This window comes from Hyla sarda, chromosome 2 (assembly GCF_029499605.1).
Source record: "Hyla sarda isolate aHylSar1 chromosome 2, aHylSar1.hap1, whole genome shotgun sequence".
NCBI lineage: Eukaryota > Metazoa > Chordata > Amphibia > Anura > Hylidae > Hyla > Hyla sarda.
The window spans coordinates 371165114-371190753 of record NC_079190.1 but is presented as its reverse complement, the minus strand read 5'-3'; the positions used below and the strand labels follow the sequence as shown (position 1 = coordinate 371190753).

General features: G+C 42.5%; 2 protein-coding genes across 5 annotated transcripts in view; one reads left to right on the top strand and one right to left on the bottom strand.

Moving 5' to 3' along the window:
- Nucleotides 1-1566: 1566 nt before the first annotated feature.
- MED31 (mediator complex subunit 31) lies at nucleotides 1567-13572 on the bottom strand. The gene is made up of 4 exons (XM_056558416.1): nucleotides 13474-13572; nucleotides 9085-9159; nucleotides 5733-5829; nucleotides 1567-3146 (listed from the first exon to the last, which is right to left on the bottom strand). The coding sequence occupies exons 1-4, from the start codon at nucleotides 13496-13498 to the stop codon at nucleotides 2954-2956; spliced, it is 390 nt and encodes a 129-aa protein (XP_056414391.1). The 5' UTR covers nucleotides 13499-13572; the 3' UTR covers nucleotides 1567-2953.
- Nucleotides 13573-13638: 66 nt separating this feature from the next.
- The window catches only part of LOC130356634 (coiled-coil domain-containing protein 63-like), a 136072-nt gene continuing 124070 nt past the window's right edge, over nucleotides 13639-25640 (top strand). For all 4 annotated transcript variants that reach the window (XM_056558415.1, XM_056558414.1, XM_056558413.1 and 1 more), the window contains exon 1: nucleotides 13639-13793. In XM_056558415.1, the coding sequence (XP_056414390.1) occupies nucleotides 13743-13793 (51 nt within the window). In that variant the 5' untranslated portion in view covers nucleotides 13639-13742. The remainder of the gene's footprint in view (nucleotides 13794-25640) is intronic.

Here is a 25640-nt window from a genome sequence, read left to right as displayed (position 1 = left end):
GTATGGTGTTTCTATTCCCAAAAATTTAAGTGAAATCCCAGCCTATTAGATCTATTAACCCCTTAAGGACTGAGCCCTTTTTCGCAATTATGACCGTCACTTTACAAAACGCGAAAATGCTTTTACCGAATATTCTGAGTTTTTTCGTGACATTCTCTTTTTTTTGGTGGTAAATTGTCGGCGTTACTTGCGTCCTTTTTTGGTGAAAAATCCCAAAATTTCATGAAAATTTTGAAAATGTTGCATTTTTCTAACTTTGAAGCTCTCTAATTGTAAGGAAAATGGATATTCACAAAACATTTTTATTTTTCTTCACGAACACAATATGTCCACTTTATGTTGGCATCATAACATGGACATATTTTTGCTTTTTGAAAAAATTAGAGGGCTTCAAAATAGAGCAGCAATTTTTAAAAATGTCATGAAAATTGCAAAATCTGAAGGGACAGATGTTACAGAACTACAACTCCCAGCATGCCTGGGCAGTCAAGGCATGCTGAGAGTTGTAGTTTGGCAACATCTGGAGGGCTACTGTTTGGGCACCACTGTAACAGTGGTCTCCAAACTGTGACCCTCCAGATGTAGCAAAACTACAACTCCCAGCATGCCCAGACAGCCTTTGGCTCTCTGGGCATTGCAGTTTGGCCCCCCCCTAATGGTTGCCACAGTAAAGATCGATTTACTTTAACTTTCAATTCCCCCCCCCCACTGTCTATTCCCTACCTGATCAGGATCCTGCAGGCTCCAGCGAAGATCCCAGGTCCCCACGCATCTTCTCCTGCAGGTACGGCCTCTCTCTTCTTTCCAGAGCCCCTCGACATCCAGGGGCGGGCAGAACGGGGGGTTGCCATGGCAACCCCCTGTCCTGCGCTGCCATTGGTCAGAACTCCGTTCTGAGTAATGGCAGGGGATAGGAGGAGATCGCAGCTTTGCGATCTCACTCCAATCCTTTAGGCTGATTGGGGGCTGTTGCTGACAACTCCGATCAGCCCTATTTTCCAGGTGATCGGGTCACCAGAGACCCGATCAGCCCGGAATTGGAGAAAATCGCATGTCTGAATTGACATGCAATTTTCTCCGATCGCCGACATGGGGGGGTCTCAGGACCCCACTGGGCGATGTGCCAGGGTGCCTGCTGAATGATTTCAGCAGGCATCCGGCTCCGGTCCCCAACCGGCTAGCGGTGGGGACCGGATTTCCCACGGGCGTATGGATACGCCCTCGGTCCTTAAGGACTCGGAATGCAGGGCGTATCCATACGCCCTGTGTCCTGAAGAGGTTAAAGAAGCTGCCCAGTTGACATTTTTCCTGTAACCATTTCTCTCCCCCCCCCCCCCCCCACACACACACACACACAATAAAAATGGAGTTTGTTGTATGGAGAAAGCCTATATATTTCAGACATGTTCCCTTTTACAAAACCCCATTAACATGTGGTGAAGAAAATTACGGTATCTACTGCCTCTCAAGCATACCTTGTCATTTGCAGGGGATTTGTGTCATATCAAACAATGAGTCAATCTCTTCATCACTGAAAGTAATACCATAAGATACATTACACAGAAATTTGATTTCTATTAAAATTGTTTATTGAAACTAGTTTTTAAAGACCTAATAAATGTTGAAAACAGCAAGAGAAGGAAAACATTCATATAGGGTTGTAACAGTCCATTTAAAGGGAACCTGTCCATTGAAAATGTTTTCTATTTTGCAAGCAGCATGTTACAGAGCAAGAGGAGCAGAGCAGATATGTATATAGTGTTGGGGGAAAAGACTGAGTATAACATGTAATGTACAGGGTTTAGAAGTCCAACTAATTCAGCTGCAGCTTATGGAAAAACAAAACTTTACAGATCCCCACAGCTATTGTTCTGCACATTCTAGTCCCCAAATGCTTGTTTTTTTTCCTGCTTCTGAGAGCTTTAAAGAGGTACTCTACCCCTAAACATCTTATCCCCTATCCAAAGGATAGGGGCTAAGATGCCTGATTGTGGGAGGTCCGACTGCTGGAACCCCCCCTGGCACCCTGTAATTTGATGCATGGAGCGAACTCCGATGCACAGAGCTCTGTGCTGAATGATAGGCGACCTCTGCCATCATGCCCCCTCCATTCATGTCTTCGGGAGGGGGGGAGACAGCTGTTTACTAGCAGTCATGCCCCCTTCCATGAATGGGAACAGTGTGGTGTCACAAATTTGGAAGCCCCAAGCCCCCATGTTCAGTGCATCTATGGTGCCGGCCCAGAGATTGCGAGGGTCCCAGCAGCCAGAAGCCCCCGCCCCCCGATTAGACATCTTATCCCCTATCCTTTGCTGGGGACCCCCATGATCTTGCATGCAGCACCCTGTTAAAATCAGTCCCCGGAGCATGTTCGCTCCGGGTCTGATTACTGGCGATCACGGGGACGGAGCGAACACACTCCGGGGACTGATTCTAACTGGGTGCAAGATCACAAGGGACCCCCGCGATCAGTCATCTTATCCCCCATGCTTTGGATAGGGGATTAGATGTCTTAGCGCCGGAGTACCCCTTCAAGCTCAAAAGATCATACAAGATCCTTTCCTACTTGTGAAAATTCCCATGATGGGAAGGAAAATCCAAAATATTGTAATGTTCAATACCACCCACACATTAACACCTGCCTCTCAGGCTCCACCAGTTCTATCTAGTAAATTCAGTTTTTCTTTTAATGGAGACAGAACCACAGGTCAATAACCTTCTTTAGAAACCAACAAAGCTGACCCAGTGGTGCCAGGTCCAGATCTTCTCACTTCTATTTGTAAAAAACTTAAATTGATATTTTCCACTACAGATTTTCCAGATACAATACGCTGCATTCACGATGCTTGTGCGCGGTCTCACCCCATATCTAGTGGGTGACCTGAAGTACAGAATATGATCATTTAGGACAAAGTTTATCAGTCAGACATGTTGTGGTGGGGGGTGATGTCTTTCATTTCCCAATGGTATTGTTCTGTGGCTGCTGTTCTGCCAGGGCTTGTTGCAGCCTCATCCTCTTGCGAGAGTAATGCTGCCAATGTAGGATCTGCTGCTCATCAATAAACTTGGCGCACTGAGCGTTCACCAGCTCCTTCCGGAAGTGTTCATACTGCAGTAACTCCAGCATGTGCAGGCACTGTGGGTATCTGGGGGAAAACAACAAGAGCACAGCTGTAAGTGGCAGAATAAGAACCTGAATGGCAGAGGTGCCCATATTATGTGGCCATTTCCACTTTACTAAAAACCAGATCCCAAGGAGCAGAAAAATGTATGGGATAGTTTATGTCTTGACATGGTCGATTTAGTAGATACTTTCCCCATGAAGTTATTTTTGATCATCTTAGATCTTTACATTGTACCGTCCCTCTGTTATTCTACCTGTTAGGTCCCATTCATACTACAGATTATACAGAAAATACGGTGCGGCAGCCTCCAAATGTTCTCCATAGGATTCTGCTGCACCTTTTCCACTACAGAATTTTCCAGAAGGATATTCTGCCGGAGTAATTTCAGACCCCAGATTCCAAAAGAAAGAACGTGTTCATTATTTTGGAAGAATCCACTCTGAAATGCATTGCCGTCTATTGAGACAATGCATTTCTAAGTAGTCCCAGCGCTGGAACCCGCTTCAGGTAGAATCTCCACCCAGAATATCTATGGGCAGAGATTCCATTGTGTGAATGAGCCCTTAGGCTAGGTCAGTGTTTCCCAACCAGGGTGCCTCCAGGTGTTGCAAAACTACAACTCCCAGAATGCCTGGACAGCCAAAGGCTGTCCAGGCATTCTGGGAGTTGTAGTTTTGCAACACCTGAAGGCACCCTGGTTGGGAAACACTAGGCTAGGATCACACTATGGAATTTCCTAGTGTCATGTTTCTTAGGAATTACACTTGGAAATTCCACTAGTGCAACAGAATTCCATTACTGTCAATTGGATTACGCTGCACATTGCAGAATTTCCGCCTCTGAAATGATGATCTTGGTCATTCTTTCGCAGAATTCACCTGGAATACACAAATAGCAATGATAGCGTGGTCCTAGCACTGACTGATAAAGTTGGCACTGGCCGCTAGAGATGAGCGAACTTACAGTCAATTCGATTTGTCATGAACTTCTCGGCTCGGCAGTTGATGACTTTTCCTGCATAAATTAGTTCAGCTTTCAGGTGCTCCGGTGGGCCGGAAAAGGTGGATACAGTCCTAGGAGACTCTTTCCTAGGACTGTATCCACCTTTTCCAGCCCACCGGAGCACCGGAAAGCTGAACTAATTTATGCAGGAAAAGTCAGCAACCGCCGAGCCTAGAAGTTCGTGACGAATCGAATTTACTGTAAGTTCGCTCATCTCTACTGGCCGCACTAGGAATCTAGCCAAAAATGTATGAATAAATCGACAAGTGTGTTTTTATTCTGCTTGTAAATAGGACGTGTCTACATTGTCTATTCAGTGCGACAGCAGTGTCACAACCAGGGTGGCTCCAGCTGTTTCAAAACTACAACTCCTAGCATGCCAGTATGGTGTTCATGCACAGTATTCTGGTCAGCAATTATAGCCCTATTCGCAAGGTGAACAGTAACCCCAAATTGTCCATTTATTTAGGAGGAACAGTACAACGCGTAGAAATAGGTCCGGAATATTGATATTTTGTGAGTTTTGCAAGTATTTACATTTAGGCCAAGATAACGTAGGTTTACACTGCCACAAGAGGTTTTATAGTTGCAAAATTTGAAAGGCTTCAGTGTGCACATGCGGATGCTGGGTGGCGTTCCCCTCGGATCAAATATTGATGGGTCTTAAAAGGCTGGATCACTCTGGTAAACATACTACTGCAACTGGGGGAGTTTGACTTAATGCAATGGAAAATCTGAATTTAAGACAAAATGATGCACATTTTAACCATTAAAGAACAATTAATAAGCACATCATGAGGTGTCACTATAGCAGAATGCATGAAGAAAAGCTAAGGCTGGAATTAGAGATGAGCGAACTTACAGTAAATTCGATTCGTCACGAACTTCTCAGCTCGGCGGTTGCTGACTTTTCCTGCATAAATTAGTTCAGCTTTCAGGTGCTCCCGTGGGCTGGAAAAGGTGGATACAGTCCTAGGAGACTCTTTCCTAGGACTGTATCCACCTTTTCCAGCCCACCGGAAAGCTGAACTAATTTATGCAGGAAAAGTCAGCAACCGCCGAGCTGAGAAGTTCGTGACGAATCGAATTTACTGTAAGTTCGCTCATCTCTAGCTGGAATCTCACATCATGTAAACCTTATGTTTTAGAGCCAACCTAGAGGCCCGCAATACATTTTTTGTTGATTTTGCTTTACCACAGCATTTACTTTAATTTATACCATTAACCAGCATAAATTATAGTGACAATGTTTGCCAGCTCTGAAATGGCAAAGATTTGTGAGGCTGCGGCCTGCTGACAGAGGTGGGATTTTATTGAGTAACCCCACACAATTTAGAAAATGGTCTATTGAACCTATATTATACGTTATACTGTATATTGGGACTCTGATCGGCTCACTAAAATGAATGGGGTACAGCGCGGGTCAGGCAGGAGGCGGGTTTGAAATTCTCCCATTATTATGGCAGCTGGACAGTGACACCGTCACGTGAATGCACTAACCAAATTTTCTTTATGTAGAAATCCTCTAGAATCACATGCAACGTTACTATCTGATAATCAGACAATACTATAAACCAATCACTAAATACACGTCAGGTAACTTACTTTAGGTATTTAGCATATTCTGAATCCTTCCAATACATCAAGTATTTTAGGTAATTCACAAAAGGTTTCTCCTTGAAATATCCTCTTTGTGCTAGGACTGGAAAAAACAAAAAGAAACATTACAATTGGAGATGAGCGAACTGACAGTAAATTCAATTCGTCACGAACTTCTCGGCCCGGCAGTTGATGACTTATCCTGCATAAATTAGTTCAGCTTTCCGGTGCTCCCGTGGGCTGGAAAAGGTGGATACAGTCCTAGGAGACTCTTTCCTAGGACTGTATCCATCTTTTCCAGCCCACGGGAGCACCTGAAAACTGAACTAATTCATGCAGGAAAAGTCATCAACTGCCGAGCCGAGAGGTTCGTGACGAATCGAATTTACTGTAAGTTCGCTCATCTCTAATTACAATCCACATTGGATTAACATTAGCGGTCAATACAAGCAAAACCATTATTGATGACATGTTCACATTTCATGTATATAGAGCCAAATGGCCGGCATACATTTTAACACAAGAGCCTGGGGGCTCAGTATGCTGTTAGAAGAATATACAGTGTCACGTGTCAGACCTCTGGTATATACTTGAAACGTGATGTCAGCAAAGCTTGATCACATATGTATGGTATATCTGATGCTTCTGACACAAAAGAAAAGTATGACAGGCTCTGTGACAGGCTTTGGTTCCCTAGACCAGTGTTTCCCAACTAGGGTGCTTCCAGCTGTTGCAAAACTACAACTCCCAGCATGCCCGGACAGCCTTTGGCTGTCCGGGCATGCTGGGAGTTGTAGTTTTGCAACAGCTGGAGGCACCTTGATTGGGGAACAGCACCCTAGAGCTAATCTTTTTCTTTACATGTTTGTATTTGTCATGAGATACATCAGGTCTGGACAAAATCTGAAAGCCAGATGCAAAACCAGGATCCATCCACAATCCCCTGTTATTGCTTCTGCAGGTAGAGATGGAGCTGGATTCTGTCATCCAACTGGACATCTTGCTACATGGGGACTTGGGCCACGACACACATTGCACAGCTAAAGATCGCAGTGTCGAACAGCCTGTATTTGAGAATCTGACAGATGGTTCACTCACACAAAACAGTGTACACAGGGTTAAAGTGCAGATAAATCTGAGTAAAATGTGTATAAATGACATCCCTGGTTCCTTTTGGGATATATATGCTGTATCAGACACCACTGCTGATATTAATTATCCCCTCTGCGCAATGAAGGAGGGAGCCGGCATATACCGAGCGTCTCTTCCTCCGTCCCCCCCATATACCCTCCCACCTTAAATATTCACCCATGTGAGGGCTCTGAGTGGGCGTATGGGAGCAGAGGGGACGGAGGAAGAGATGCTCGATATGCTAGCTCCCTCCTCTATTGTGCAGAGGGGAAAATTAACAGCGTATATCCCTGAAAAGGGACCACCAATCGGACTGAGTGATTTTACTTTAACTAGGTTCATTCGCATCATAAGCCTGTGTACTCTGTTTAGTGCAGGTGAACCATCTTTCAGATGCCCTTTAAAGGGATTATCCAGGAAAAAACTTTTTTATATATCAACTGGCTCCAGAAGGTTAAACAGATTTGTAAATTACTTCTATTAAAAAAATCTTCATCCTTTCGGTACTTATGAGCTTCTGAAGTTGAGTTGTTCTTTTCGGTCTAAGTGCTCTCTGATGACACGTGTCTCGGGAACCACCCAGTTTAGAAGCAAATCCCCATAGCAAACCTCTTCTACACTGTGCAGTTCCCGAGACAAGCAGAGATGTCGGCAGAGAGCACTGTTGCCAGACAGAAAACAACAACTCAACTTCAGCAGCTGATAATTATTGAAAGGATTAAGATTTTTTAATAGAAGTAATTTACAAAATCTGTTTAACTTTCTGGAGCCAGTTGATATAAAAAATAAAAAGGTTTTCCCTGGAATACCCCTTTAAAGCTTCACTCTAATTTTAATTAACTTTTGACATGTAATGCCAAACGTTTAGATCGCGCCGGGTCTAAGTCCTGAGACCTGCTGCGATCGTGAGTTATAGCCCTGTAAAGAGCACTCTTTACTCCCTCCATACTTTTCACTCTATAGACTTATGTTGTGAAAGGGTTGGATCTTAGGGGTAGCCAGATTGTTATTGGCTGTGCGCTGTAAACTTTACACATGTCTGGACAATATTGGCAAAAGTTTATTCAAATGACAGTGACACTTTAATGAAAGAATGTGGTCGCACGGCGACAAGCAAGCTGCTGCCACCGGACATTAAAGGGGTACTCCGCTGGAAAACATTTTGTTTTAAATCAACTGGTGCCAGAAAGTTAAACAGATTTGTAAATTACTTCTATTTAAAAATCTTAATCCTTCCAGTACTTTTCAGCTGCTATTTGCTCCACAGGAAGTTCTTTTCTTTTTGGGTTTTCTTTCTGTCTGACCACAGTGCTCTCTGCTGACACCTCTGCCCATTTTAGGAACTGTCCAGAGTAGGAGCAAATCCCCATAGGAAACATATCCTGCTCTGGACAGTTCCTGACATGATGCGTCAGCAGAAAGCACTGTGGTCAGGCAGAAAAGAAATTCAAAAAGAAAAGAACTTCCTGTGGAGCAAATTGCAGCTGATAAGAACTGGAAGGATTAAGATTTTTTTAACAGAAGTAAATTTACAAATCTTTTCAACTTTCTGACATCTGTTGATTAAAAAAATGTTTTCCAGTGGAGTACCCCTGTAATGCAAACCTGATACATTTCTAGTGATTTTCTGGTCATGGGTGCAGCAACTTATGTGTTGCAATGTAAACACATTTACTTTCATTAGTTGCGATGGAATACTCCAACTTGGGTTGTGAGATGTGTGTCCTGCCCACAGTCATCACGCAAGACACAAGACATTTGTGAATACTACAAAACTATATAATAGTTAATGATGAACATGCCAAGTGGTGCTATACATTTTATTAGATTTAAGCTTTTGGAACACTTTTACATTCTATATTAGAAAATCTATGGACTATGTCAGTGCCTAAAAAGTAAGGACAGGTTCACATTGGCACCAAGCTCTGTTCAGCAATTCCATTTAAATGACAGGAATTTAACAAAAAAAAAAAAACTACGGCAAAACAATAGGCAGAAATCTGATGGACCCCATTCAAAGTCAATGGGACCAGTCAGGACCTGTACCGTCCAGTTCTGTTTGTCTCCAAAATGAACACCTACATTAATAAACCAATTTAGGGGAATCATATTCCGCGGAGACAAGAGTGATTCCTGTAGCACAGCAGCAATTCACATTCCCCTCCGCTGCCCTGCTGGCATGGTCAGCTCCATATGGGCACCTACAATACCAGTGTAGGACACTTACAATTAAGGTAATTCGGATTGGCCAGACACTGAACAAACTCCAACTCCAGCTGGAATCGAATTCTTGCTTGCTCATCTGGGGGGAAAAAAAATATTTTTAGGCAAAACTCCCCATTCGACCATTCATTATACTTTATAAACTAACAATATCCCCCCCCCCCCCCCAAGTGCCAAGCATTGAGCTGTGCCGCACTCCACTGCACATTATCAGCAGACTCCTCTCAGTGTAAGGCTAGACATACGCATCAGATCTAAATTAGCTGCATGCTCCAATGTGTCTTGTGACCTTACAGCAAATGTTGGGGTACTGAACAATCACTGAACTAGATCCTTTGTTGGCACAAATAAAAAAAGTAACCTGCTGCCTCGAGTGCCTGGCGCCCAATGTTTCATCTGAACAAGTGCATGCCCTTATAGTGTACCCAAAATGCTGATCTTGCACCTCTTCTTCAGATCAGGTGTGGGGAGACAGGTCCATGCTGGGTAGTACAGTTCAGAAGCACAACCATACAAGGGAATCACTGGGCTTGGACCATTATTCTCTCTACTCCTCTGTACAACACCCCGTGAGCTCCGCAATTCTGGGCTGTACAACCCAGCATGGGCCTCCACACACCAGCTGAGAAATGAGTGAGGGGTCAGAGTCACAAGCACACAGAGGGATAGACAGGGGTCAGCAATTCATGGTACGTGAGGAGGTGCCGACCAGGGGCGCAGTTGCTAACTTTCCAGGGACGTGACCACTTTAAGGGTACGTTCACACGAGCGATTTACAGTGTATTTTACGCTGCGGATCCGCTGGTGAAGGCCCGCTCTATGCTGTCTTTACATGTGCCTGCTGGTAGCGGCAATACACCACTACATGCAGACACACTGATGTGCGAGTCGCAGTATACTCGCACATCGCGGGAGCTCTCTGCCTAGCTCAGAGCAGGGAGCGTGGCCGCGATGTGCGAGTAAGCCGCGCACATCGCTGCACAGTGTCTGCTCATCGCAGTGTATTGCCACTAGGGCTGGGCGGTATACCGGTTCATACCGAAATCTTTGTGCTGCACGATATTAATTTTTCCCATACCGCAATACCCGTTTGGCCCCTCAGCCCAGCGCTGTCCCCTCATCGGGGAACTAATCATATGTTACCCGCCAGCGTTGTTCTGCTCCCCCCAATTAATTATCAGCCCAGCAGGGTACTACTCACATATGTCACCCGCAAGCTCTGCCCTCCTCCTCTTTGTTGCGGGCCGCCGGCGCTGGAACTCTATACTGTGCACCAGTGGTCTCCAATCTGCGGACCTCCAGATGTTGCAAAACTCAACTCCCAGCATCCCCGGACAGTGAACGGCTGGAGGTCCACAGGTTGGCCACGTCGGCCTCACGCTGTTCCTGGGGATGGGAACGTCGGACAGCCGTCAGCCTATCACTGGCCGCAGTGATGTCCCGCCCCGGCCAGTGATAGGCTGAGCCCACTGTCATGTAAGGAGATCTGGCCGGCTTCTTACATGACAGTGCGTTTAACCTATCACTGGCCGGGGCAGGACATCGCTGCGGCCGGTGATAGGCTGATGGCTGTCCGACGTTCCCGTCCCCAGGAACAGAGTGAGGCCGACGTAGGCGAGTTAAAGTTTATTTTCTTTATCTTTTGCAGCCCAGGCATAGGAATACAGCGTACAGCAGTGGTCTCAAGCCTGCGGACCTCCAGCTGTTGCAAAACTACAATTCCCAGCATGCCCGGACAGCCGTTGGCTGTCCAGGCATGCTGTTAGTTGTAGTTTTGCAACATCTGGAGGTCCGCAGGTTGGAGACCACTGCTGTACAGTATAGAGTTCCATCGCCGGCGGCCCCCAACAAAGAGGAGGAGGGCAGTGCTTGCGGGTGACATATGCGAGTAGTACCCCGCTGGGCTGATAATTAATTGGGGGGGGGGGAGCAGAACAGTGCTGGCGGGTAACATGATTTGGGGGGGGGTTGAAAGAAGTACCGTTATATACCGTGGAACCGCCATAAGTTACAAAAATACCGTGATACACATATTTGGTCATACCACCCAGCTCTAATTGCCACTACGAGCAGGCACATGTAAAGACAGCATAGAGCAGGCCTTCACCAGCAGATCCACAGCGTAAAATCCGCTGTAAATCCGCTTGTGTGAACGTACCCTAAAACAGTACAGCACCTCAGCTACCAGCAGCCAATGCTAGAAGACACGTCCTCCTTCCTTTCTCTGCCCACACGCCCGCAAAAAGGAGCCCTGTGGATAGGGGATAAGTTCATTTTTGCTGGAGTTCTCCTTTAAAGGGGTACTCCGGGAAACTAAACCCATAGCCCATCCTTTCCCTCTCCCCAACCTATTTATATGTCCTAATAACATTCATTAGCTATATAGAGCAGTTTCCCTCTTTCAGCTGTCACTTACATGTAGGGAGTGAGAGAAAGACGTCATAATCTGAAACTGCTCGTCTTTGTGCAAACCTCTCAATGAGACTAGCCCCCACCTTACTGGAAGACAAACACCACGTGATTTCTGGCTTTAAAAGGGGTATTCCAGGCCAAACTTTTTTTTATATATCAACTGGCTCCGGAAAGTTAAACAGATTTGTAAATTACTTCTATTAAAAAATCTTAATCCTTCCAATAGTTATTAGCTTCTGAAGTTGAGTTGTTGTTTTCTGTCTAACTGCTCTCTGATGACTCACGTCCCGGGAGCTGTGCAGTTCCTATGGGGATATTCTCCCATCATGCACAGCTTCTGGGACGTGACATCATCATTGAGCAGTTAGACAGAAAACTTCAGAAGCTAATAACTATTGGAAGGATTAAGATTTTTTAATAGAAGTAATTTACAAATATGTTTAACTTTCCGGAGCCAGTTGATATAGAGATTATATATATATATATATATATATATATATATATATATAAAGGTTTAGCCTGGAATACCCCTTTAAAGCCACACCTCCCCTCCCTGTGTGAGGATCTTGCCAGGAGAAAACAAACATACAGTCTCCTCAGCACATAATACTGCTCTTTTCCTGCTGTAGATCTTATCACTGACTGCTGCCATTCAGAGTATAGCATGATTTACTGCTGGGGGTGGGGTCAGTTTGAAAGAAAAGACATGTACAGTTTACAACAACACTTAGCATGCACACAGATAGCAAAATCAATTGGCTGGCAGCCATTACACAGAGCTGCACTGACTACTGGAAGTTGTAGTCTGGGCTGCAAGCAAGAAAAAAAAAATATTCAGGAGACAACAGGGGCCACAGGTGCTGGCAAAATCACATGGATAACTACAGGGGACACAGAACAGGTATTGTGGTGGCTTTGGGCATTTTTATTTTTATTAACTTCCCTTTAAAGACCCAAAAATGTGCGTCCCTCAGATTCTGCACAGTGGGGTCTGATTCTGGGGTCGGTATTATATAGTGGGTGTGAATCTGGGGTCTGTATAAAACAAAAGCTTTAATGGCTGTGGTGTGCAACCCACTGTAAAGTCTTTACAGAGAGGACAATTTATAGGGAAATTGCCCCTGCCCTAGAAGGTCAGCTGATCACACTAGGTCCTGCCATTTGGCATCCCCAAAACAAATATCTGATTTTGCCAGGGAAGGCTGCAGACTGTCATGCCCCCTTCAGGCAAAATGTTTTATTACACAGCACCAGTTCTGGTGAAAAACCATCCCATTCACTACAAGAAAGCCTTAAAAAGTGTACCTGTCAGGAGTTTTTAAAGTGACAGTGTCCATTTAAGTCTGCTGATGCATACGGACTCTCTGCTCTGAAGGTAACCGTATACCGTGCACAGATAATATTCTCCATCAGTGGTCTCCATACTGTGGACCTCCAGCTGTTGCAAAACTACAACTCCCAGCATGCCCAGACAGCCGTTGGCTGTTTGGGCATGCTGGGAGTTGTAGTTTTGCAACAGCTGGAGGTCCACAGTATGGAGACCATTGTTCTAGATAGTGGGACCTGTGCAGTATGTGTCAGGCATCATACAGTTACCTTGGCAAACGTACCACCCATGTCTAAATGGCCATAGGAACGAATGTGCTGCAGCCGTGAGGCAGTGCCCTCCTGTAAACCCTTTGAGACAGGAAACCCGCACTGAAACCGCAATGACAAAGTGCAGTGTGTATAAGACTCTAGTGAGCAGATGCGGCTGCCCTCCCCGCTGGTGGGCGTAATGTCATCTACCATAACATAAGAGAGACACCTGCCCCAGCCAGTAACACTGAGCATGTATACAGGAGTGACGTATTACCGATGTATCCATAGAGATAGACCAGTCAGTATTACCGCACATGAACCATCGCGGAATACCGCACCCCCTGTTCACACACACAGGTTATCACCGCGCTTATTGTTGAGTCTTTACACTCACACCTACCCGTCTCCATTGAGGCGGCCGCCATGACGTACTCCGCCTCTAGGACCACCAGCAGCGGAAGTTGTCACAACAGTAAGGGCGGAAGTTGTAGAGACGGGCGGAAGTATTTGACGCATGCGCAGTAACTCTCTGACGTCATTGAGCGTGCTGTATGGATGAGTGAGTTGCTGTCCCTGACCCATAGGCTGCTGTGTGCCTGTTCTATGCTATACAGAGCCGAGCAATGGAGCTGTACATAGCAGTGGGCCTGGTTCTGGACATAAAGCATAATGGGCTCCCCTGGGAACTGCAGAGTTTCATCAGGATCTACTATAATAAGGGTATGTTCACACACGTACAGGAAGGATCCGCTGCATAGTTTCTACTGCTGATTTTGCTACCCATTGATTTGAATGGGTAGCAAAATCAACTACAGAAAATATGCAGCAGATCCTGCACTTGTGAATGTACCCTTATGGAGAATACAGAATAGTATAGTATACAATCCAAAAAAAAAGGATTTTTACATATATATTCTTATCCTCACCCAGATATATATATATATATATATATATATATATATATATATATATATATATATATATTGTATTATTCCAGTAGTCAGCTGCCTGTATACTCACCCAGTGATATATATAGGTATTATATTATTCCAGTAATCAGCTGCCTGTATACTCACCCAGTGATATATATTATATTATTCCAGTAGTCAGCTGCCTGTATACTCACCCAGTGATATATATTATATTATTCCAGTAGTCAGCTGTCTGTATACTCACCCAGTGATATATATTATATTATTCCAGTAGTCAGCTGCCTGTATACTCACCCAGTGATATATATTATATTATTCCAGTAATCAGCTGCCTGTATACTCACCCGGTGATATATATTATATTATTTCAGTAGTCAGCTGCCTGTATACTCACCCAGTGATATATATTATATTATTCCAGTAGTCAGCTGCCTGTATACTCACCCAGTGATATATATTATATTATTCCAGTAGTCAGCTGTCTGTATACTCACCCAGTGATATATATTATATTATTCCAGTAGTCAGCTGTCTGTATACTCACCCAGTGATATATATTATATTATTCCAGTAGTCAGCTGCCTGTATACTCACCCAGTGATATATATTATATTATTCCAGTAATCAGCTGCCTGTATACTCACCCAGTGATATATATTATATTATTCCAGTAGTCAGCTGCCTGTATACTCACCCAGTGATATATATTATATTATTCCAGTAGTCAGCTGTCTGTATACTCACCCAGTGATATATATTATATTATTCCAGTAGTCAGCTGTCTGTATACTCACCCAGTGATATATATTATATTATTCCAGTAGTCAGCTGCCTGTATACTCACCCAGTGATATATAATATATTATTCCAGTAGTCAGCTGCCTGTATACTCACCCAGTGATATATATTATATTATTCCAGTAGTCAGCTGTCTGTATACTCACCCAGTGATATATATTATATTATTCCAGTAGTCAGCTGTCTGTATACTCACCCAGTGATATATAATATAGGTTTTATATTATTCCAGTAGTCAGCTGCCTGTATACTCACCCAGTGATATATATTATATTATTCCAGTAGTCAGCTGTCTGTATACTCACCCAGTGATATATATTATATTATTCCAGTAGTCAGCTGTCTGTATACTCACCCAGTGATATATAATATAGGTTTTATATTATTCCAGTAGTCAGCTGCCTGTATACTCACCCAGTGATATATATTATATTATTCCAGTAGTCAGCTGCCTGTATACTCACCCAGTGATATATATTATATTATTCCAGTAGTCAGCTGCCTGTATACTCACCCAGTGATATATATTATATTATTCCAGTAGTCAGCTGCCTGTATACTCACCCAGTGATATATATTATATTATTCCAGTAGTCAGCTGCCTGTATACTCACCCAGTGATATATATTATATTATTCCAGTAGTCAGCTGTCTGTATACTCACCCAGTGATATATATTATATTATTCCAGTAGTCAGCTGCCTGTATACTCACCCAGTGATATATATTATATTATTCCAGTAGTCAGCTGTCTGTATACTCACCCAGTGATATATATTATATTATTCCAGTAGTCAGCTGTCTGTATACTCACCCAGTGATATATATTATATTATTCCAGTAGTCAGCTGCCTGTATACTCACCCAGTGATATATAATATAGGTTTTATATTATTCCAGTAATCAGCTGCCTGTATACTCACCCAGTGATATATATTATATTATTCCAGTAGTCAGCTGCCTGTATACTCACCCAGTGATATATATTATATTATTCCAGTAGTCAGCTGCCTGTATACTCACCCAGTGATATATATTATTCCAGTAGTCAGCTGCCTGTATACTCACCCAGTGATGTATATTATATTATTCCAGTAATCAGCTGCCTGTATACTCACCGAGTGATATATATTATATTATTCCAGTAGTCAGCTGCCTGTATACTTACCCAGTGATATATATTATATTATTCCAGTAATCAGCTGCCTGTATACTCACCCAGTGATATATATTATATTATTCCAGTAATCAGCTGCCTGTATACTCACCCAGTGATATATATTATATTATTCCAGTAATCAGCTGTCTGTATACTCACCCAGTGATATATATTATATTATTCCAGTAGTCAGCTGTCTGTATACTCACCCAGTGATATATATTATATTATTCCAGTAGTCAGCTGTCTGTATACTCACCCAGTGATATATAATATAGGTTTTATATTATTCCAGTAGTCAGCTGCCTGTATACTCACCCAGTGATATATATTATATTATTCCAGTAGTCAGCTGCCTGTATACTCACCCAGTGATATATATTATATTATTCCAGTAGTCAGCTGCCTGTATACTCACCCAGTGATATATATTATATTATTCCAGTAGTCAGCTGCGTGTATACTCACCGAGTGATATATATTATATTATTCCAGTAGTCAGCTGCCTGTATACTTACCCAGTGATATATATTATATTATTCCAGTAGTCAGCTGTCTGTATACTCACCCAGTGATATATATTATATTATTCCAGTAATCAGCTGCCTGTATACTCACCCAGTGATATATATTATATTATTCCAGTAGTCAGCTGCCTGTATACTCACCCAGTGATATATATTATATTATTCCAGTAGTCAGCTGCCTGTATACTCACCCAGTGATATTTAGGTATTATATTATTCCAGTAGTCAGCTGCCTGTATACTCACCCAGTGATATATATTATATTATTCCAGTAGTCAGCTGCCTGTATACTCACCCAGTGATATATATTATTCCAGTAGTCAGCTGCCTGTATACTCACCCAGTGATATTTAGGTATTATATTATTCCAGTAGTCAGCTGCCTGTATACTCACCCAGTGATATATATTATATTATTCCAGTAATCAGCTGCCTGTATACTCACCCAGTGATATATTATTCCAGTAGTCAGCTGCCTGTATACTCACCCAGTGATATATTATTCCAGTAGTCAGCTGCCTGTATACTCACCCAGTGATATATTATTCCAGTAGTCAGCTGCCTGTATACTCACCCAGTGATATATAATATAGGTATTATATTATTCCAGTAATCAGCTGCCTGTATACTCACCCAGTGATATATATTATATTATTCCAGTAGTCAGCTGCCTGTATACTCACCCAGTGATATATATTATATTATTCCAGTAGTCAGCTGCCTGTATTCTCACCCAGTGATATATATTATTCCAGTAATCAGCTGCCTGTATACTCACCCAGTGATATATATTATATTATTCCAGTAGTCAGCTGCCTGTATACTCACCCAGTGATATATATTATATTATTCCAGTAATCAGCTGCCTGTATACTCACCCAGTGATATATAATATTCCAGTAGTCAGCTGCCTGTATACTCACCCAGTGATATATATTATATTATTCCAGTAATCAGCTGCCTGTATACTCACCCAGTGATATATATTATATTATTCCAGTAGTCAGCTGTCTGTATACTCACCCAGTGATATATATTATATTATTGCAGTAATCAGCTGCCTGTATACTCACCCAGTGATATATATTATATTATTCCAGTAATCAGCTGCCTGTATACTCACCCAGTGATATATATTATTCCAGTAGTCAGCTGCCTGTATACTCACCCAGTGATATTTAGGTATTATATTATTCCAGTAGTCAGCTGCCTGTATACTCACCCAGTGATATATATTATATTATTCCAGTAGTCAGCTGTCTGTATACTCACCCAGTGATATATAATATATTATTCCAGTAGTGAGCTGCCTGTATACTCAACCAGTGATATATATTATATTATTCCAGTAGTCAGCTGCCTGTATACTCACCCAGTGATATATATTATATTATTCCAGTAATCAGCTGCTGCCTGTATACTCACCCAGTGATATATATATATATATATGATTCCAGTAGTCAGCTGCCTGTATACTCACCCAGTGATATATATTATATTATTCCAGTAATCAGCTGCTGCCTGTATACTCGCCCAGTGATATATATATATATATATATATATATATATATATATTATTCCAGTAGTCAGCTGCCTGTATACTCACCCAGTGATAAATATTATATTATTCCAGTAGTCAGCTGCCTGTATACTCACCCAGTGATATATATTATATTATTCCAGTAGTCAGCTGCCTGTATACTCACCCAGTGATATATATTATATTATTCCAGTAGTCAGCTGTCTGTATACTCACCCAGTGATATATAATATAGGTATTATATTATTCCAGTAATCAGCTGCCTGTATACTCACCCAGTGATATATATTATATTATTCCAGTAGTCAGCTGTCTGTATACTCACCCAGTGATATATAATATAGGTATTATATTATTCCAGTAATCAGCTGCCTGTATACTCACCCAGTGATATATATTATATTATTCCAGTAGTCAGCTGTCTGTATACTCACCCAGTGATATATAATATAGGTATTATATTATTCCAGTAGTCAGCTGCCTGTATACTCACCCAGTGATATATAATATAGGTATTATATTATTCCAGTAATCAGCTGCCTGTATACTCACCCAGTGATATATATTATATTATTCCAGTAGTCAGCTGCCTGTATATTCACCCAGTGATATATATTATATTATTCCAGTAGTCAGCTGCCTGTATACTCACCCAGTGATATATATTATATTATTCCAGTAATCAGCTGCCTGTATACTCACCCAGTGATATATATTATATTATTCCAGTAATCAGCTGCCTGTATACTCACCCAGTGATATATATTATATTATTCCAGTAGTCAGCTGCCTGTATACTCACCCAGTGATATATATTATATTATTCCAGTAGTCAGCTGCCTGTATACTCACCCAGTGATATATATTATATTATTCCAGTAGTCAGCTGCCTGTATACTCACCCAGTGATATATATTATATTATTCCAGTAATCAGCTGCCTGTATACTCACCCAGTGATATATATTATATTATTCCAGTAGTCAGCTGCCTGTATACTCACCCAGTGATATATATTATATTATTCCAGTAGTCAGCTGCCTGTATACTCACCCAGTGATATATATTATATTATTCCAGTAGTCAGCTGCCTGTATACTCACCCAGTGATATATATTATTCCAGTAGTCAGCTGCCTGTATACTCACCCAGTGATATATATTATATTATTCCAGTAGTCAGCTGCCTGTATACTCACCCAGTGATGTATATATTATATTATTCCAGTAATCAGCTGCCTGTATACTCACCCAGTGATATATATTATATTATTCCAGTAGTCAGCTGCCTGTATACTCACCCAGTGATATATATTATATTATTCCAGTAATCAGCTGCCTGTATACTCACCCAGTGATATATATTATTCTAGTAGTCAGCTGCCTGTATACTCACCCAGTGATATATATTATATTATTCCAGTAGTCAGCTGCCTGTATACTCACCCAGTGATATATATTATATTATTCCAGTAGTCAGCTGCCTGTATACTCACCCAGTGATATATATTATATTATTCCAGTAGTCAGCTGCCTGTATACTCACCCAGTGATATATATTATATTATTCCAGTAGTCAGCTGCCTGTATACTCACCCAGTGATATATATTATATTATTCCAGTAATCAGCTGCCTGTATACTCACCCAGTGATATATATTATATTATTCCAGTAGTCAGCTGCCTGTATACTCACCCAGTGATATATATTATATTATTCCAGTAGTCAGCTGCCTGTATACTCACCCAGTGATATATATATATATTATTCCAGTAGTCAGCTGCCTGTATACTCACCCAGTGATATATATTATATTATTCCAGTAGTCAGCTGCCTGTATACTCAACCAGTGATATATATTATATTATTCCAGTAGTCAGCTGCCTGTATACTCACCCAGTGATATATATTATTCCAGTAGTCAGCTGCCTGTATACTCACCCAGTGATGTATATTATATTATTCCAGTAATCAGCTGCCTGTATACTCACCCAGTGATATATATTATTCCAGTAGTCAGCTGCCTGTATACTCACCCAGTGATATATATTATATTATTCCAGTAGTCAGCTGCCTGTATACTCACCCAGTGATATATATTATATTATTCCAGTAGTCAGCTGCCTGTATACTCACCCAGTGATATATATTATTCCAGTAGTCAGCTGCCTGTATACTCACCCAGTGATATATATATATATATTATTCCAGTAGTCAGCTGCCTGTATACTCACCCAGTGATATATATTATATTATTCCAGTAGTCAGCTGCTGCCTGTACACTCACCCAGTGATATATATTACCGTATTTATCGACGTATAACACGCACTTTTTAGTCTAAAATTTTTAGCCTAAAGTCTATGTGCGTGTTATACGCCGATAAGCCGCTGCAGTTCAATGATTTTAAGCGGGCGCTTTAAATCAATGAACTGCAGCGGCTTTGCAGGTGCAGAGACAGCCAGTGTTGCCGGCTTCTCTGCCCCTGCCTGCCCTGGGGTCTAGAGCCCTGCTGCCGGCCCTTCTCTCCCCCTGCTATCGGCGCCACTGCCCGTTCTCTCCCCCTGACTATCGGTGCCGGCGCCCCATTTCCGGCGCCGATAGCCAGGGGGAGAGAAGCGGCGCCGGCAATGGGGCAGAGGTGTGCGTCCCCTGCGTCGTTGCTATGCGCTGCGTGGCGCATGACGTCAGTGCGCCGTGCGGTGCAGTGCATAGCAACGACGCAGGGGACGCACGCCGGAGGCTTGAAGCAGCGCGGACCCGACCCGGCAACAGGTAATTATGCAACCGGGGATGGGGGGAGGAAACTGGGCAGCGGCACCGGCAATGGGTGTCGCTGCCCCTTCTCTCCCCCTGGCTGTCGGCCGCTGCCCCATTGCCGGCGCCGCTTCTCTTCCCCTGGCTATCGGCGCCGGCAACGGGGCACCGGCACCGATAGTCAGGGGGAGAGAACGGGCAGCGGCGCCGATAGCCAGGGGGAGAGAAGCAGCGGCAGCAGGGCTCTAGACCCCAGGAAAGGCAGGGGGAGAGAAGCACGCAGCGATGGCCTCTCTCCCCCTGCCTTTCCTGGGGGTGTATCGGGGTATACACGCGCACACACGCACCCTCATTTTACCATGGATATTTCGGTAAAAAAAATGTTCTACACAAATATCCTTGGTAAAATGAGGGTGCGTGTTATAGGCCGGTGCGTGGTATACCCCGATAAATACGGTATATTATTCCAGTAGTCAGCTGCCTGTATACTCACCCAGTGATATATATTATATTATTCCAGTAGTCAGCTGCCTATATACTCACCCAGTGATATATATTATATTATTCCAGTAGTCAGCTGCTGCCTGTATACTCACCCAGTGATATATATTCTAGGTATTATATTATTCCAGTAATCAGCTGCCTGTATACTCACCCAGTGATATATAATATAGGTATTATATTATTCCAGTAGTCAGCTGCCTATATACTCACCCAGTGATATATATTATATTATTCCAGTAGTCAGCTGCTGCCTGTATACTCACCCAGTGATATATAATATAGGTATTATATTATTCCAGTAGTCAGCTGCCTATATACTCACCCAGTGATATATATTATATTATTCCAGTAGTCAGCTGCCTGTATACTCACCCAGTGATATATATTATATTATTCCAGTAGTCAGCTGCCTGTATACTCACCCAGTGATATATATTATATTATTCCAGTAGTCAGCTGCCTGTATACTCACCCAGTGATATATATTATATTATTCCAGTAGTCAGCTGTCTGTATACTCACCCAGTGATATATATTATTCCAGTAGTCAGCTGCCTGTATACTCACCCAGTGATATATATTATATTATTCCAGTAATCAGCTGCCTGTATACTCACCCAGTGATATATATAAGGCTGGGTTCACACTACGTTTTGTCCCATACGGGAGCGCATACGGCAGGGGGGAGCTAAAACCTTGCACTCCCGTATGCCTTCGTATGCGCTCCCGTATGTCATTCATTTCAATGAGCCGACCGGAGTGAAACGTTCGGTCCGGTCGGCTCATTTTTGCGCCGTATGCGCTTTTACGACCGGACCTAAAACCGTGGTTGACCACAGTTTTAGGTCCGGTTGCATACGGCGCAAAAATGAGCCGACCGGACCGAACGTTTCACTCCGGTCGGCTCATTGAAATGAATGACATACGGGAGCGCATACGAAGGCATACGGGAGCGCAAGGTTTTAGCTCCCCCCTGCCGTATGCACTCCCGTATGGGAGAAAACGTAGTGTGAACCCAGCCTTATTCCAGTAGTCAGCTGCCTGTATTCTCACCCAGTGATATATATTATTCCAGTAGTCAGCTGCCTGTATACTCACCCAGTGATATATATTATATTATTCCAGTAGTCAGCTGCCTGTATTCTCACCCAGTGATATATATTATTCCAGTAGTCAGCTGCCTGTATACTCACCCAGTGATATATATTATATTATTCCAGTAGTCAGCTGCCTGTATACTCACCCAGTGATATATATTATATTATTCCAGTAGTCAGCTGCCTGTATACTCACCCAGTGATATATATTATATTATTCCAGTAGTCAGCTGCCTGTATACTCACCCAGTGATATATATTATATTATTCCAGTAGTCAGCTGCCTGTATACTCACCCAGTGATATATATTATTCCAGTAGTCAGCTGTCTGTATACTCACCCAGTGATGTATATTATATTATTCCAGTAATCAGCTGCCTGTATACTCACCCAGTGATATATATTATTCCAGTAGTCAGCTGCCTGTATACTCACCCAGTGATATATATTATATTATTCCAGTAGTCAGCTGCCTGTATACTCACCCAGTGATATATATTATATTATTCCAGTAGTCAGCTGTCTGTATACTCACCCAGTGATATATATTATATTATTCCAGTAATCAGCTGCCTGTATACTCACCCAGTGATATATATTATATTATTCCAGTAATCAGCTGCCTGTATACTCACCCAGTGATATATATATTATATTATTCCAGTAGTCAGCTGCCTGTATACTCACCCAGTGATATATATTATATTATTCCAGTAGTCAGCTGTCTGTATACTCACCCAGTGATATTTAGGAATTATATTATTCCAGTAGTCAGCTGCCTGTATACTCACCCAGTGATATATATTATATTATTCCAGTAATCAGCTGCCTGTATACTCACCCAGTGATATATATTATATTATTCCAGTAATCAGCTGCCTGTATACTCACCCAGTGATATATATATTATATTATTCCAGTAGTCAGCTGCCTGTATACTCACCCAGTGATATATATTATATTATTCCAGTAGTCAGCTGTCTGTATACTCACCCAGTGATATTTAGGTATTATATTATTCCAGTAGTCAGCTGCCTGTATACTCACCCAGTGATATATATTATATTATTCCAGTAGTCAGCTGCCTGTATTCTCACCCAGTGATATATATTATATTATTCCAGTAGTCAGCTGCCTGTATACTCACCCAGTGATATATATTATATTATTCCAGTAGTCAGCTGTCTGTATACTCACCCAGTGATATATATTATATTATTCCAGTAGTCAGCTGTCTGTATACTCACCCAGTGATATATATTATATTATTCCAGTAGTCAGCTGCCTGTATACTCACCCAGTGATATATATTATATTATTCCAGTAGTCAGCTGCCTGTATACTCACCCAGTGATATATATTATATTATTCCAGTAGTCAGCTGCCTGTATACTCACCCAGTGATATATATTATATTATTCCAGTAGTCAGCTGTCTGTATACTCACCCAGTGATATATATTATATTATTCCAGTAGTCAGCTGTCTGTATACTCACCCAGTGATATATATTATATTATTCCAGTAGTCAGCTGCCTGTATACTCACCCAGTGATATTTAGGAATTATATTATTTCAGTAGTCAGCTGCCTGTATACTCACCCAGTGATATATATTATATTATTCCAGTAATCAGCTGCCTGTATACTCACCCAGTGATATATATTATATTATTCCAGTAGTCAGCTGCCTCTATACTCACCCAGTGATATATATTATTCCAGTAGTCAGCTGTCTGTATACTCACCCAGTGATATATATTACTCCAGTAGTCAGCTGTCTGTATACTCACCCAGTGATATATAATATAGGTATTATATTATTCCAGTAGTCAGCTGCCTGTATACTCACCCAGTGATATATAGGTATTGTATTATTCCAGTAGTCAGCTGTATGTATACTCACCCAGTGATATATAGGTATTGTATTATTCCAGTAGTCAGCTGCCTGTATACTCACCCAGTGATATATAGGTAATATATTATTCCAGTAGTCATATTCCTATATATTCATCCTTCTCATGCCAGGCTCAGTGTGTGAAAGTGATCCCTACCTCTGTCTAACCACTTGTATACCACTTTCACTATTAAAAGGGCATCTTAAAGGAGAACTCCGGAATAGTAAAATTATTGTCCATACTCCCGACAGTAAAAAAAGTAAAGCTGTACATACCTTCCTTCTGTCCCACCTCCCCCCGGTGCCTCTGGTAACCTGCTCCGGCCTCAGCCGCAATCCTCTTCCTGGTTGCCGGTGGTCGGCGAGTCATACTGCACTCAGCCAATCACCGTCCGCAGCGAAGTCCCGACTCGGCCAGCGATAGGCTGAGCGGCAGTGTGACGTTTTCGGCCCCGGCAGCAGGTGCCGGTGTAGTGAAGAATTGTGTGTCTTGAAGTGTTCTCACACTGCCGCTCAGCCTATCACCGGCCGAGTCGGGGCTTCGCTGTGGACAGGTGATTGGCTGAGCGCAGTATGACTCGCCGACCACCGGCAACCAGGAAGAGGATCGCGGCGCTGGCAGGAGCCGGTTACCGGAGGCACCAGGGGAGTGAAGGAAGGTATGTACAGCTTTATTTTTTTACTGTCGGCAGTATGGACGATAATTTTCCTATTCCGGAGTTCTCCTTTAAGGTTTAAACAGCCAGGGATGTTGTTATCCTCAATCTTGGCTGTGATATACTGCTGACTCTCTCTGTGACTTGTGTCGGCTCAGGTCACATAGCGCCTTGCAGGGGACATCCTTGCAGAGATTGTGCAACTGCAGTAAAGAGAAGCCAGCTCGCTATCAAAACGAACAAAAAATAACTAAAATAACTACAAAAATAATTTACATGGGACTGTAAAAGTACCAAAATACTGTTTTTTAGTAATCTAAACTCATGATAAAATCATACAAGAACATTTAAAAAATGAACACAGCCACAGAAAAGAGGGTCTCATTTGGCATTCCTGGGCAATATAACCTTATCCAAATATCAGTCAATATACTGTAAATACTGATTGTGGTATCTATACAGTTCTATGCCATGTCATTGGTGGTTTAGTGGTTCATTCGGCACCTCTGATGTAGCCGGAGGCATTCTCTAGTCCTCTGAGGCTACCGTAACAAATCTGCTAGTACAATGCAGATTACATAGATCAATGCCACCCATTTTTCTAAAATTACAACAATCCATCACAGGAATGGGGACTTTATTATAATAGGGGTTGTGTCAGTGCCTGACTATAAGAGGGGCATGAATATTTAATGGACGGGGCAT

What these genes read in the sequence shown, in the direction of transcription:
- MED31 (XM_056558416.1), bottom strand. Translation starts at nt 13,498, where the DNA reads ATGGCGGCCGCCTCAATGGAGACGG. An exon ending in CAATCCGAATTACCTTAATT is followed by an intron (nt 5,830 to 9,084) that starts GTAAGTGTCCTA and finishes TGTTTTTTCCAG; the next exon opens with TCCTAGCACAAAGAGGATAT. An exon ending in GAATATGCTAAATACCTAAA is followed by an intron (nt 3,147 to 5,732) that starts GTAAGTTACCTG and finishes GTTTTCCCCCAG; the next exon opens with ATACCCACAGTGCCTGCACA.